The sequence below is a fragment of the Fulmarus glacialis genome, unplaced genomic scaffold, assembly GCF_000690835.1.
Source record: "Fulmarus glacialis isolate BGI_N327 unplaced genomic scaffold, ASM69083v1 scaffold8507, whole genome shotgun sequence".
Lineage (NCBI taxonomy): Eukaryota > Metazoa > Chordata > Aves > Procellariiformes > Procellariidae > Fulmarus > Fulmarus glacialis.
Genome location: NW_009221244.1, coordinates 174,525 through 187,136, shown reverse-complemented (window position 1 = coordinate 187,136; position 12,612 = coordinate 174,525). Strand labels below are relative to the sequence as shown.

Below are 12,612 nucleotides of genomic sequence, written 5' to 3'. Positions count from 1 at the left end.
GTTTCTTTTATGTTTTATGCTGCTAGTTCACAACTTTACATCAATTATAAATATTAAAGATAATTTTTCTTTTCAAAGTGTCTTTTTAAAATTGCAAATTGGGATTTCAAATATTTTTAACAAGTGATGGGCCTAGCATGATGCTCTTGGATAAAGAGAAGGTTTCTGCTGTGTCAATAAATCTGTGTTGCCATCAATCTTTTACAGGTAAATATTACACCTCCCATACATTCCACTGGTGAATTCCCCCAGCTTCTCCATCATGGTATGAATGTGGGGTCCTTGCCACATAATGAGTCATATTTGTTGGCTCAGCAGAATGGCAGCCCAGCTAATGTGCTAGAAGCATCGATGAGATCCATTACTCCTCAAATTAATGGGAAGTCCTCTAGTGATGACTTTGAGCAGCTGATCAGAAATATGTCCCAGGTAAGCATGTCATCTGGTAACCACAAAATGTGGATCACTGATTATCTGGAAAATTAAAATACATGTGTGTTTATTTAAAAGCAATTGAATTACTAAGCAAACCAGAGCTCACTTGCTATCTAAACCAAAAATAACCTTTTAATTTGGGGAACAATTGGTAAATGAGAAAACAGTTGGAAAAGTAGCCTTGACATTGTCACTGCTGAGTTATTGTCCTTAGCTGGGCAGTGTGCCTCTCACAGATCAACATGCCATTATCTTTCTGTGCTCATTGTAGGACTGCAGCTCTGTGCGTGAGGGAGATGCTTTTCCGAGCATGCTCTTGTATGCATAACTAATGAAAGCTAGTTCTGTAACTTGCTTGGAAATAAGATGGAAAATTCCTTTCTGGCCTTGCTACGCATTGTTCTGTAATCTTACTGCTTTCCTGTGGTAGGCAGAAACGGTGTACAAGTCCCTTCAGTGGCTGGAGCTGAGAATGGCCAGGCATATATTCTAGCATTTTTCTAATTAACCTGTAATAGAGCCAGATAGGGGAATTCTTCTGCTGTTCTCCTGGAGAGCCTTTTGCACAGTCCTACTTTTTCCCTCTTTCTGAAATTCGTCCTCTTTTTCTAGTTCTGCTTGAGAGTTGGTCTGTACCCTCTGAGATTTTATAGACACATATATCCTAGTTTAGCCACTACTAAGCCTAAACTCTGTATATTTAGCTGTTGTTTCCTGATTTCCTCTTCCGGGCTGTAATAATCTTTATTTCTCAGATCTTTTATAATTGTCACTTTTCTGAATGATAGACATTGGAACTGAACAACTGTGTTTTAGTTACTAGGTAGTGTAGCCTTGTCGTGCTGTAGCTGTCAAATTAGAAACTCACGTCCAAGTTGTTTACCACATTCATTAATGCTGCTTTTCAACATTTTTAACATTTGTACCCTTTATTTTCTTCTACTGAATAGGGTCGTCTTGTTGAGACCATTGAGCTTATTAAACCTTTAAGCGGTGGTCTGGGCTTCAGTGTCGTGGGACTCAAGAGTGAAAACAGGGGAGAACTAGGAATATTTGTGCAAGAAATCCAGGAGGGAAGTGTGGCACATAGGTAAGATTACTACTGGAATATTTTACTGTACCAAATGTTAACATGACACTGCAATTTAGTTGTGTTATTGCTGTTGTTTTTGTGGTACAAGGGCACATTTCTCTCGTATTCTAAGTCATGCATCATAGCAGATTTAAAATTACTTATCACTACAATTTATGTAACGTTGGAACAGGGCAGCGTATGATCTGTTCTGAATTTCTAGAAACTACAGATGTAGTTTCTCTATGGATTGTTTGTAATATCTCCCTTCCAACAGGGAAAACGGGGAGGTTATTGTTCTGTCATGGCTTTTACAGCTGAAATACAGATTTTGCCATCCTTGAATGCACTGAAAAACAATTTGGTGCAAAAAAATCGATTGTTACTAGCAGGATTGTTTGTTAGGTAGGGTCCCACTGAGCACGTGTGAAACCCAACTTTTAAGTCAAACAAGGCTTGACCTAAAGTTGTTGGACTCTTTAAGAGATATTCGGCTGATGCTAGTAGAAACTCAGCAATAATAATAGCTTGCTGAAAGTATGCTTCAGACTTTAATCCTGATTCCACAAGTAGTGTTGAGAGAAATGGATTTCTGCTGTAAGAACAGCCTGAGGGAGCAAACAAACTCAGTGGGGAATGGCAGCAGCACTAGTTCACTGCAGACTGGTGGGGTGTATTTGTTGTATTTTGGATTTGTTGTATTTTGGATTTGTTGTATTTTGGATTTGTTGTATTTTGGATTTGTTGTATTTTGGATTTGCTGCTCAGGATCCTGGCCAGAGCTGCTTCGTGGTGTACTCTGTATGTTGTGTGGGGCAGCTTAGTCATCTCGGTGCTATTTCTCACTGTGCTGTAGGGAGAAATTTTCTGATTATTTGTGAGCTGAACACTGTCCTTTTAACAGAGGGCAGAGCGTGGCCTACAGAATTAATTCAGTTATGAAAAGTGGCATGCTCTATGTCATTACAATATTTTTTAATCTGTCTAAATTGCCCTTTTTTTTTTTTCCTTCCCCTTTAAGAGGTCTTTTCTTTTACATCTCTTATTCCATGAAGTTAAGACCCATCCTTACTGAATCAGGCCCTGCCCGATTCACTGGTGAGAAGAGAAACATTCAACAACTGTTACAGACTCATAAATCGCAAAGGCCCTGGCAGTAATAAGTCTACAAGAGCACTCTGAAAAACAGTTCAAATTCACAAGCAAAATGTTATGGTTGAAGCTAAGTAGTGTTCTTCCTGAATGCTGTTGAGTACCTTGGCTTCTACACTGCAGGTGCTCAGAAAAGCTGGTGTAATAGGGACCCTTGTTTTTGTTGCTGCCCTTTGTTTTCAAAGTGTTGCCACTTCGGGATGTTGAAGACAAGACTCCATTTTTTGCTGGTTTGTTGCAAAAGCAATAGAAGTGATGGAGGAGGCAGAGGGTAACTTATCTGTGTAGGCTTCATACACTTCATTTGAAGTAGGTCTGGGGAAGGGCTCAGTATGTAATTTTACAGTAGTGCTTCCTTTGTCAGAAAGTGAAGAGTTGTTTTTTAATTTGTTCAGGGCTTTTTTTCCCCTCATTTAAAAGGGATCTGTTTTTTCATTTTCTTTCTGTTTCTCTGTCTCCCCTTCTTTTTTTCTTTTTTTTTTTCTTTTCTCTTGGTTTTGTGCAAAACAAAATTTGTTTCCGTAACATCTTGATGTGTTCCACTCCACGGTTTGGTGAATATTCAGAATGGGCACACTGAACAAAGTAGAGCACTTGGTCTGTTAAGCAAGAGGCTCAAAGTCAAGAATAAACCTAAGTTCCCAGGCTATGGTTGGCAGTGACTGAGATCTAATATGCTTAGTCTCGCATGGGAGTACAGGGGAAGAAAGCTAGCTAGGGGGTAGTAGCCAGGGGAGAGTGGCAGTGGGATTAGCTTCAAAGGAAACAATCACCAGGGTGCTGCATCAGCTCCTTTCAGGAAAACTGCAGGGAGAGATTAAAAAGTGGGGGGAATAGAGAACAGGTTATTAAAAATACTGGAAAATTGTCAAAATATTGTAATTTCTGTGGCAACACTTATTTGGTTTTTCTTGTTTGTTTATTTTGTCGTCCCCCTTCCCTGTTTACGTATACATGACAGAGATGGAAAGCTGAAGGAAGCAGATCAAATCCTTGCTATTAACGGACAAGCCCTTGATCAGACAATTACACATCAACAGGCTATCAGCATCCTACAGAAAGCAAAAGATAATGTCCAGCTAGTTGTGGCCAGGGGCACTTTCCCTCAGCTCATCAGTCCTGTAGTTTCCCGGTCTCCATCTGCTGCTAGCACAGTTTCAGCCCATTCCAACCCGGTGAGTATACTCCAAATGTCTGTGTTCCGTTTTGGGCATGTATGCGCTTACTGCATCGAGTATTTTGAGACTTTTTTGTAACTTGTATGTATATTTCCTTCACAGTTCTTGAGATTTTTCTTCTACTTATCTTTGTTGTACCTTTTCCCATGCAAAGAGTAGAAAATACTCAGGCTTGGGGGCGGGGGGGAGGATCTTGATCTTGGATGTATTCCTTCTTCCCATCTGCCAAATTCTCTGTATCTACCAGTGCAAATACAGCATGTTTACCTTACTTCATGAAGCTTCATTTTGAGCTTTATTTTGAGGTAAACAGGATCTTTTTTCTTTTTGTCTTCTGCTTGGGCAAACAGAAATTTTTGAGGCATTGCAATCTGACCTCCACCACCAGCCGGATGGGTGCTTCTCTGTTTGTTTCTCTGTCGTCTATTGGCGGTGGGGCTCAAGTAAAGCAACAAGAAAGGGCCATCAAAATGCCATGTGTAGGGACACACTTCAGGACCCCCAGAAGACATTTCGTTTCTTTTGAAAGCTTTTGCACATCTAGGTGTAGAGAACATAGCTCAGAAACACAGTGATATTGACTGCATTTTCTCTTCCTGGTATCTTACTCATGTAATGGCTTGCCCTGGGATGAAACGGCCTATCTTTGGTTTCTGTTAGGTTTTGCTGTTCTGTCATCTGTGGCTCTTCTTTAAGGGAGTCGATAATCAGAAGTATACGGAGCAATCAGTCTGGAAAAAGCAGCTATTTTAGTGTCTATTTTAATCATCAGCATAAAATCTTTACTGAAGAAATTTCAGAATTATTCTTTTCTTCTGTGTGCAGGAATAAAGCTGATTGGTCTAACTTTTCCTGTCAGCACATAGGAGAGGCCTGCTCTCTTCCAGTATTCCTGTGACACGCTTCTTTCTCTATGTGATTCCCTCTGTATTCTCCAAACAGCTTCCCTTCCTTGAAAAAACGTTCCTTTGAAACCTGCCACAGCTCCTTCTGTTTTTTTATGCATGCCTTTCCCAGTCCTTGTCTTCCCTTCACTTTCAAATGCTGGAGGGAAAGCAGCTTATCTGGAGCCATTCTTTTTCCTTCAGGCTTTGCTTGATCATTGTTGGTTTATGTTAAGACTGCGGATTCCCAAACGGGTACTATAGGGCTTGAATTTGCAGTACCTTGATTATTCCAAAATAACTGCTTATTTTCAAGATCCTACCTCGTGGAGCCCCAGCTGCGGTTTTAAATTTCAGATGAGTTTAAGGTGTGGTTTGTTCTTCAGGAGAAACAACACCAGGAGCTTCCAGTTGTCCCTTCAATACTGCCCTATGCAAGCGAGCTAGCGTTTGTCTTTCTTTCAGAGCAGTTTCGCTCCTGTCAGAACATGAAGCCTGTCATCAGAGCTACTTCATTCCAGTGCTGTTGACATCAGACAACCCAGAAATCTTTGTTCATTACACAGGGGGCAATTCTGCTAATGCCTACCTTGCAGTACCTGGTGTTGCTTTCAGCCTTAACCTCTAAATTGGGTTTATGCTTTCTCCTGCGCTTTGTTATAATGGCTGATGTGAACGTGCACTTACCTGAAGATTTTAATTTTCAGTCCTGTGAGATTTCCTAGCAGCAGTATTTTTCTTACTGACTGCAATGGGGCATGGAGGTGGACAGTCCTAGGTTGCTGCTTAAATTCATTCAGCAAGAAAGGCCTGACCCACTATCCAGCTGTGGTTTGTACCAGAGAAATTCCAACTGTTATGGAATGAGCAATTTATTGCTTAAATATTAGGTTTATAATATTATAATATATTATAAATCTTATACCTAATAGTAATTGTTAGAAAGGTCCCGTATTTCCACCTTCCTCCCACCTTCCTTTGTTCAAAAACATACCCAACAATTAAGAGAAGATGTTTTGCAAGTTTTAGTGCGTATGTCCTTATTTTAATCATTTGCAAGTTTATATTTATTCCTTTTAGGTTCACTGGCAGCATGTGGAGACTATTGAGTTGGTGAACGATGGCTCTGGTCTGGGATTTGGGATAGTGGGAGGAAAGTCAACTGGCGTGATTGTTAAAACCATCCTCCCAGGAGGGGTTGCTGATCAGGTAAATTCAACCTACGCTTCTGTTTGCCGTTCGATAAGGTGTGAAGTTACTCTTTACTTTTATAATCGTGCTAAGCAGTGGTAGCTTTTTTCCTTATAAGTGTAAAAAAGAGAGAGCAAGTGGTGAAATTTATCCTCAGTAAAGGTGTGTTTAGTGCAGGGGATCTGTGCATTTGAATCTAAAAGCTGGATTAAGCTCTAAATCACATTTTCAAACTTGTTACATTATACATGTTTGGTGCGGATGCATTTAGACTCCTAATTCTCTGATGAATATATGGTTGTAACCCAGGGGTGGGGGAGACACCAAACACTTACTTGCTCTGCCCAGACAGCTAAGAAGAGCATCTGCTTCTCTCTGCTGAGCTTAGTGAAGCTTGGAGCAGGCATGTGGCTTCATGCATCTGCTTCAGGACATAGGCTCTGCTTCTGCCTGAAGGGCTCATGAAAATTGAATTTGGTGATCACAGCCCATTTCAAGCTTGTCCATTGGACAAGTATCTAGGAATGCGTTATTGGTTGTCCAGGATTGAATAGGCCTAGAGACTGGTCAGCCTTCCAACCACAGAAGTGGTGGCCTGATAACAGGGCCTGGAGATGCATGGACAGGATTTACTGCCACACTCTTGCCCTGAGCAGGTAGATGGGTTCCTTTTACAAACCTGTCTCTTTAATACTTTTCGTATGGGCTAAATTCATGTGAAGCTTTTTTATTGGTTAAAGGTAAATCATTAGGAGAGTAAACCAGTGTAAAACAATATAAATATTGTAAGGGAGAACTATATTTTATTTTGAAGTTACTGTTACTCCTGAGGACCAGTTTTTAAATAGAAGTGTAAAGCTGAATATACGTTCGTATGCTGTCTTTTGGAAGTGTGTTTGGAAATGAAACCTGAAGTTCTCTAATCTACATGCATTTGTTAAATACCAGTAGGTAGTAACCATAACTATATGCATTTTTTTTCTGAGCTCGGGTGACTGACTGCTGAAGAAGGATGTCCTGGGTATTTCTGGGGAAATGTCTAGTAAAATTAGCGTGCCGTTAGGCAACCTACTTTTATTCTCCATGTTATGAGGATTTTGACTTGGCACCCAAAAAAAGTCACCTGGTTCATAAGTCTTAAAAGTGACTACAGCTATGTGGTCTTTTTCTAATGGTATGGTATGTGGGAGAAATGGCAGGATGTTAATAGTTTTTTTTTCATCATTATTCTTCCTCCAGCATGGGAGATTGTGTAGTGGAGACCACATCTTGAAAATCGGTGATACGGACCTGGCTGGAATGAGCAGCGAGCAGGTGGCACAAGTTCTGAGGCAGTGTGGAAATCGAGTGAAACTGGTAATTGCAAGAGGTCCTATTGAGGAGCCACCTCCACCAGCAGTCCCTCCAGGTACACCAGTACCCATCTCCACACCAGAGAAACAGGTAAGCAACAGTGCATATACTTTAACCCGTGACATACTTTTACGTCAGACTTCTCTTTCTTTTAACTGCTCTTTGAATGTCTTTCACGCTTATGTTCTCAAAAGCTAGGATTTTCTTTTCCAGCAGCGGTGTTCTCAGATGACAGTCTGGGGGAATTTGAATGTCATGAATCCACAATGCAAGGAACTATATGCTTGAAGCCTTTTGGGATCAAGGCTTAGGACTTCCATAAGTATGATCTGAATAACTTCTGGTTCTGGGTTGCTTGTGATTGTGCAGTAATACGTTGGGAACAACTGAAGTCATGCATTCTTTTCTTCAGACAGAGCAAGCTGTCTCTGTAGCATTTTTTTGTCCGCCTGTCCTTTTCCTCTCCAGGAACATTTCTTATTTCCGTATCGTTGCAGCCATCCATCAGACAGTTCCTCCCTGTGCCAACCAGCACACAGATGCTGCTTCTTTCCTACATCACCTGGCATTGCTCATTTGCTAGACATTTTCCAGAAAAAGTCAGCCAGCTGCTACTCGTATTCCCCTGCTGTACTCTCTGCTGTTACTCCTCTACAATCGTCAGCCACTTAAAAAATGCTGTAAACATTATCATGTACTGTCAGCTCAAAACCTTTACAAAATAGGTCATTTGCATGTTTCTAGCAAAGCCTGATTTCATGGGAGCCAGGAACAATAGTGTTTTGTCACATACAGTTATGACCAGATACATTTTAATGTGAATATGTGGAGTAAGTGAATGAGAGAAGAAAAAGGTGGTTGTTTTTGAGCCTACAACTACAGAGAATTTATGCCTTACAAAGAATTTTTTGTTTTACTTTTTCCTGTTGTTTTTCTAGACATTTTCTTCCCAGTTACAAATTACATTTCAGATAGGTCACTTTGGAAGAAAAAAAGGCTTAACAATTTTTGCATAATTACTGTTATTTTGCCTCTGTCCATTGTAGTGGTATCCATGGAAAACAAACATAAATTTATCCCCTCTTTTGTGGCTATACAGCAAAGAAAGTTGATCTTAACATGGAGTCTTCTGAGCATCTAAGAGGAGAGACAGACTGGTACTTTTGTGTCTCTACAGCACTCAGAGGCATGAAAACTTGGCTATGTTTTAGATAAAGAGATCAATATTTAGCCCGAATATTATCTATCTGAGAAGCAGCAGTCTCAAAAGAGAAGCTGAATTTGATAATTTCATCTGTGCATATTTCTTCAGTGTTTGCCTTTCTGAGGTTATATGATGCAATGTTGAAGGCTGTATCTGCAGCTGCAGGATGTGTAAGATTTCTAGTACCGAGGAAATAGCTCAAAGCCATGAAGTGGCAAAATTTGACTTTTTTTACCACCTTCCTCTCCATTCCCATCCTTTTCAATACATTGTTCCTGGTACATCTCTCCTGGCATGGAGCAGGTTATTTTTAAACTGCTTCTGCCTGTACGAGATGTTGTTCTTGGAGGGAGCACCCAGTCAATAGTGCTGCAAGCCTCATTAATTTGGGTCTGGAGTGAAGATGATGATGGAAACTGCTTGGTTTGTCTATTTCTTCCTGGCAAATACAGGGTGGGTGAAGACTTCATGATGTTCTTAAAGCTATTAGTGAGAGCAGAATGGCTTTCCAAAATGGGCACTTTTCATCATGTCCCCTGTAGATGTCTATCCCGTAAAAATTCATGAGGTTATGGAAATTGGAGGAGTTTTTTAGTGGCATTACCTGTGGCCAAAATAATCCTGTGTTATCAAGCAGAGAGGTAGTTAAAGCAGTAGAAATTAATTTTTCTTGTGTTTTGATTGTGGTTTTTGGTGGAGTTGTTCAGATAAAGAATTGAAGTCAGATTCTTTTTTGGCAAGTAGCATCATAGCTCTCCTGAAGTCTTTTTTTTTTTTTTGGCACATGCATACTCATCTAGTCAAACTGGGTTTAGTTAGTATCTGCCTGGTTGCCGTATTGGCACTGTAAAAAATACCAACTGCTATTTGTCATGCAGAAGAGAAAGAATAAAATAGGAGTATGGCAGGATCTTGATAGATTTGTACTGTATTTGTGAATTCCCACTTTAAGTATATGCATAGATACTGATGTCCATATAAATACAATGAAATTGAAGCCTTGTATATGTAATCATATACTGATATATATCGCTATGAAAGTGGCTAGTACGTGTCTGGTTTAGACAGCTGAAAGATGAAGAATTAAAAACAAAATTTTTTTAAAAGTTGAAATTGTTTTATAAGTTTTTTTCCTTTCAATACGAAAGCAATATTGTTGAAATGGGATTTTAATATGTATTGTACTTTCATTAACAATAAATAAATGAATTCATTACCCCAAAAATTCTTTGTTTTTGAAATTCAGAGGGCTGTAGTAGGTGTTAGTGGAGATTGTCAGTATTTAACTATCTGGAAGTATAATTGCTACTTTCTGAAACAGAATTTTTAAGTCTTTCAAAAACAAGAAACATAATTGCCTCAGTAAAAATAGCTTTTATTATGTTTTAAACTTGGCATGCATAGGAAAAAAATAGCTATAGTTATTGAACAGAATACAAAACCAAACACAATACAAAATATAATTTTGATCTTTTTTCTCCTTTTAAATAACACAGCAGTCTAAAGCTGGTTCTGACAAGGTCCCAGAAGGGCAGCCAGCTACATATCCTAACATTTAAACATGCTTTGTGTAACTTACAGTACCAAGAGGTTCATTGTTCAATTTGTACAAATTTCACTAGTCATTTTAGTCATCAAATAACGATTTTGTAGGTAATATCCCAGGGGCAGTGGGGCAGGGAGGCGATGACATGCATTACTTTATGGTGAGAAATGTTACCTATGTCTAGTTACTCTGCTGAATATCAAATAAGAGCAGAAGCAAAGTTGGTACTTTCTTTTTTACATTTGTGTCTAATTTTACATGTTAATGACATCAAAGAATGTGGTGGATCTTTAAAGAAAAAAAAGCTTCCTTTCTAATCACACTTTTCTTATTAGGCAGATGCTTCTGTTGATAGCTGTGAAGATGGGGAGAAATTTAATGTTGAACTCACTAAAAACAACCAGGGATTAGGAATAACTATTGCTGGTTACATTGGAGACAAAACGTCAGGTAATGATCGATTCCTGCAGTTTACTGTACAATCTGTTGCGTGCTATGGTGTATGTTCATCAAAGACTTAATTTTGGTATAGCATCTTTAAGGAAGACCTTGACCATCTAAAATCTTTTTAAAGTTTGTAAAGAAAAAGAAATTGTTTTCCTTTTGTGAGAAGGACATTCAGATTAGAAGCAATTGGTTTTATTATAAAATCCCACCTCAGCATTTTTTAATCAATTTTTGTATTTACTCTTGGGTAAAGCTTGTGCTTATATGTTTTTGCAAAATAATTCTAAAATAGATTGAGCCATTTTTACAACTGGCTGGGCTTTATAAATTACATTTTCACTTTTAAAAGGCTCTTACAGGATAATACATTAGTATTCTGAGTAGTTTTAGAAGGTATTGTTATTATTTTTTAAACAATGTGTATAATACTGCAGGCAGATCAAGAACTCCATAGTGACTTCTGGATACAATAAACGTTTGTTGACCTCTGGGCTGTTGTAGCCAATAAATAAGTTAATTTAAATAAATAAATGCAACAGTGTTCATGTACAGTTGTGGATTTTTACTTTGTAATTTCCACTACATTTTTCAGGAAAATGATCCAGAACTCTGTTAGGCCTCCCTAGGGTGGGGGTTGGCAAATGCGATACTACTAGGAAGGGACAGTTGTTGAATGTGTTGTAAAACTTCTCCAGGAGCTGTTGGCTTGACTTTTACCCATGTATATTTTGTTAGAAAAATGTATGGGTAGATATATCCCACGTTATTGGCAGTTCATAGACATAATTTGTTGGCTTTGAGAAGCTGGACTAAATTTTAACAATCTGTTCTCTAGGACAGGATGGTCACAGTTTGTGTAAGTCCACTCTTTAGCAGCTTCCAGTTGAATCTTTAAAAGGCAAATTAAATTGTAGAACATGTAATAGATCTGATAGCATGTTTTAACTTAGTGTTGGAGTACCACCCATCTTCAATTTTAAATTATTGTTCTGCATGTAACTGCATTAGAAAATATTCTTGCCTTAGGAACTAATGGAGCATCTCACTTAATTTTGTGACTTAACACTTAGTTAAAGAACAACTTTGCTGCCAGAGAAGCAGCAGTAAAACTACTGGACGGCAACCTCTGTGGCTGAATCTTTCATGAATGACAAATAGCAACTTGTCATGTTACCTTACAGCTGTTACAGGATATAAAAACGCTTGGAAGTTAGTAAGACCAGCCATTTAATTATTCACAAAACCTGGTGTGCTGGTTTTGGCTGGAGTAGAGTTAATTTTCTTCTTAGTAGCTAGAATGGGGCAATGTTTTGGATTTGTGCTGAAAACAGTGTTGATAACACAGGGATGTTTTCGTTACTGCTGAGCAGTGCTTACACAGAGTCAAAGCCTTTTCTGCTCCTCACCCCCCCCCACCAGCGAGCAGGCTGGGGGTGCACAAGAAGCTAGGAGGGGACACAGCTGGGACAGCTGACCCCAACTGATATCCCAAAGGGATATCCCGTACCATATCACGTCATGGTCAGCAATAAAACTAGGGCGAAGGTTGGCGGGCAGGCCGCTGCTTGGGGACTGGCTGGGCCTCAGTCGGTTGGTGGTGAGCAATGGTTTTCATTTGCATCGCTTGTCTTTCATGAGTTGTATTTCTCTGTTATTCTCCTTTTCATTACAATTTATTGTTATTATTACTATTACTTCATTTCATTTCAATTATTGAACTGTTCTTATCTCAACCCACGAGTTTTCTCACTTTTACCCTGCCAGTTCTCTTCCCTTATCCCGCGGGGGGCGGGGGAGTGAGCGAGTGACTGTGTGGTGCTCAGTTGCCAGCTGAGGTTAAACCACGACAACTGGGAAAAGAACAAATTAAGAAAAAACAGAAAGGAATTGTCAATGTTGTGACTTAAATATATTCGTAGTCTTATTCTTCCTAAGCTGAATATAGTAATTTTTTACCCTGCCAGTTCTCTTCCCTTATCCCGCGGGGGGCGGGGGAGTGAGCGAGTGACTGTGTGGTGCTCAGTTGCCAGCTGAGGTTAAACCACGACAACTGGGAAAAGAACAAATTAAGAAAAAACAGAAAGGAATTGTCAATGTTGTGACTTAAATATATTCGTAGTCTTATTCTTCCTAAGCTGAATATAGTAATT

General features: G+C 39.3%; 1 protein-coding gene across 1 annotated transcript in view; it reads left to right on the top strand.

The window, feature by feature from the left end:
- Positions 1 to 210: 210 nt before the first annotated feature.
- The window catches only part of MPDZ (multiple PDZ domain protein), a 76,171-nt gene continuing 63,769 nt past the window's right edge, over positions 211 to 12,612 (top strand). The window contains exons 1-6 of the mRNA XM_009581028.1: positions 211 to 429; positions 1,386 to 1,525; positions 3,621 to 3,834; positions 5,802 to 5,930; positions 7,152 to 7,355; positions 10,351 to 10,465. Coding sequence (XP_009579323.1) covers positions 268 to 429; positions 1,386 to 1,525; positions 3,621 to 3,834; positions 5,802 to 5,930; positions 7,152 to 7,355; positions 10,351 to 10,465 — 964 coding nt within the window. The 5' untranslated portion in view covers positions 211 to 267. The remainder of the gene's footprint in view (positions 430 to 1,385; positions 1,526 to 3,620; positions 3,835 to 5,801; positions 5,931 to 7,151; positions 7,356 to 10,350; positions 10,466 to 12,612) is intronic.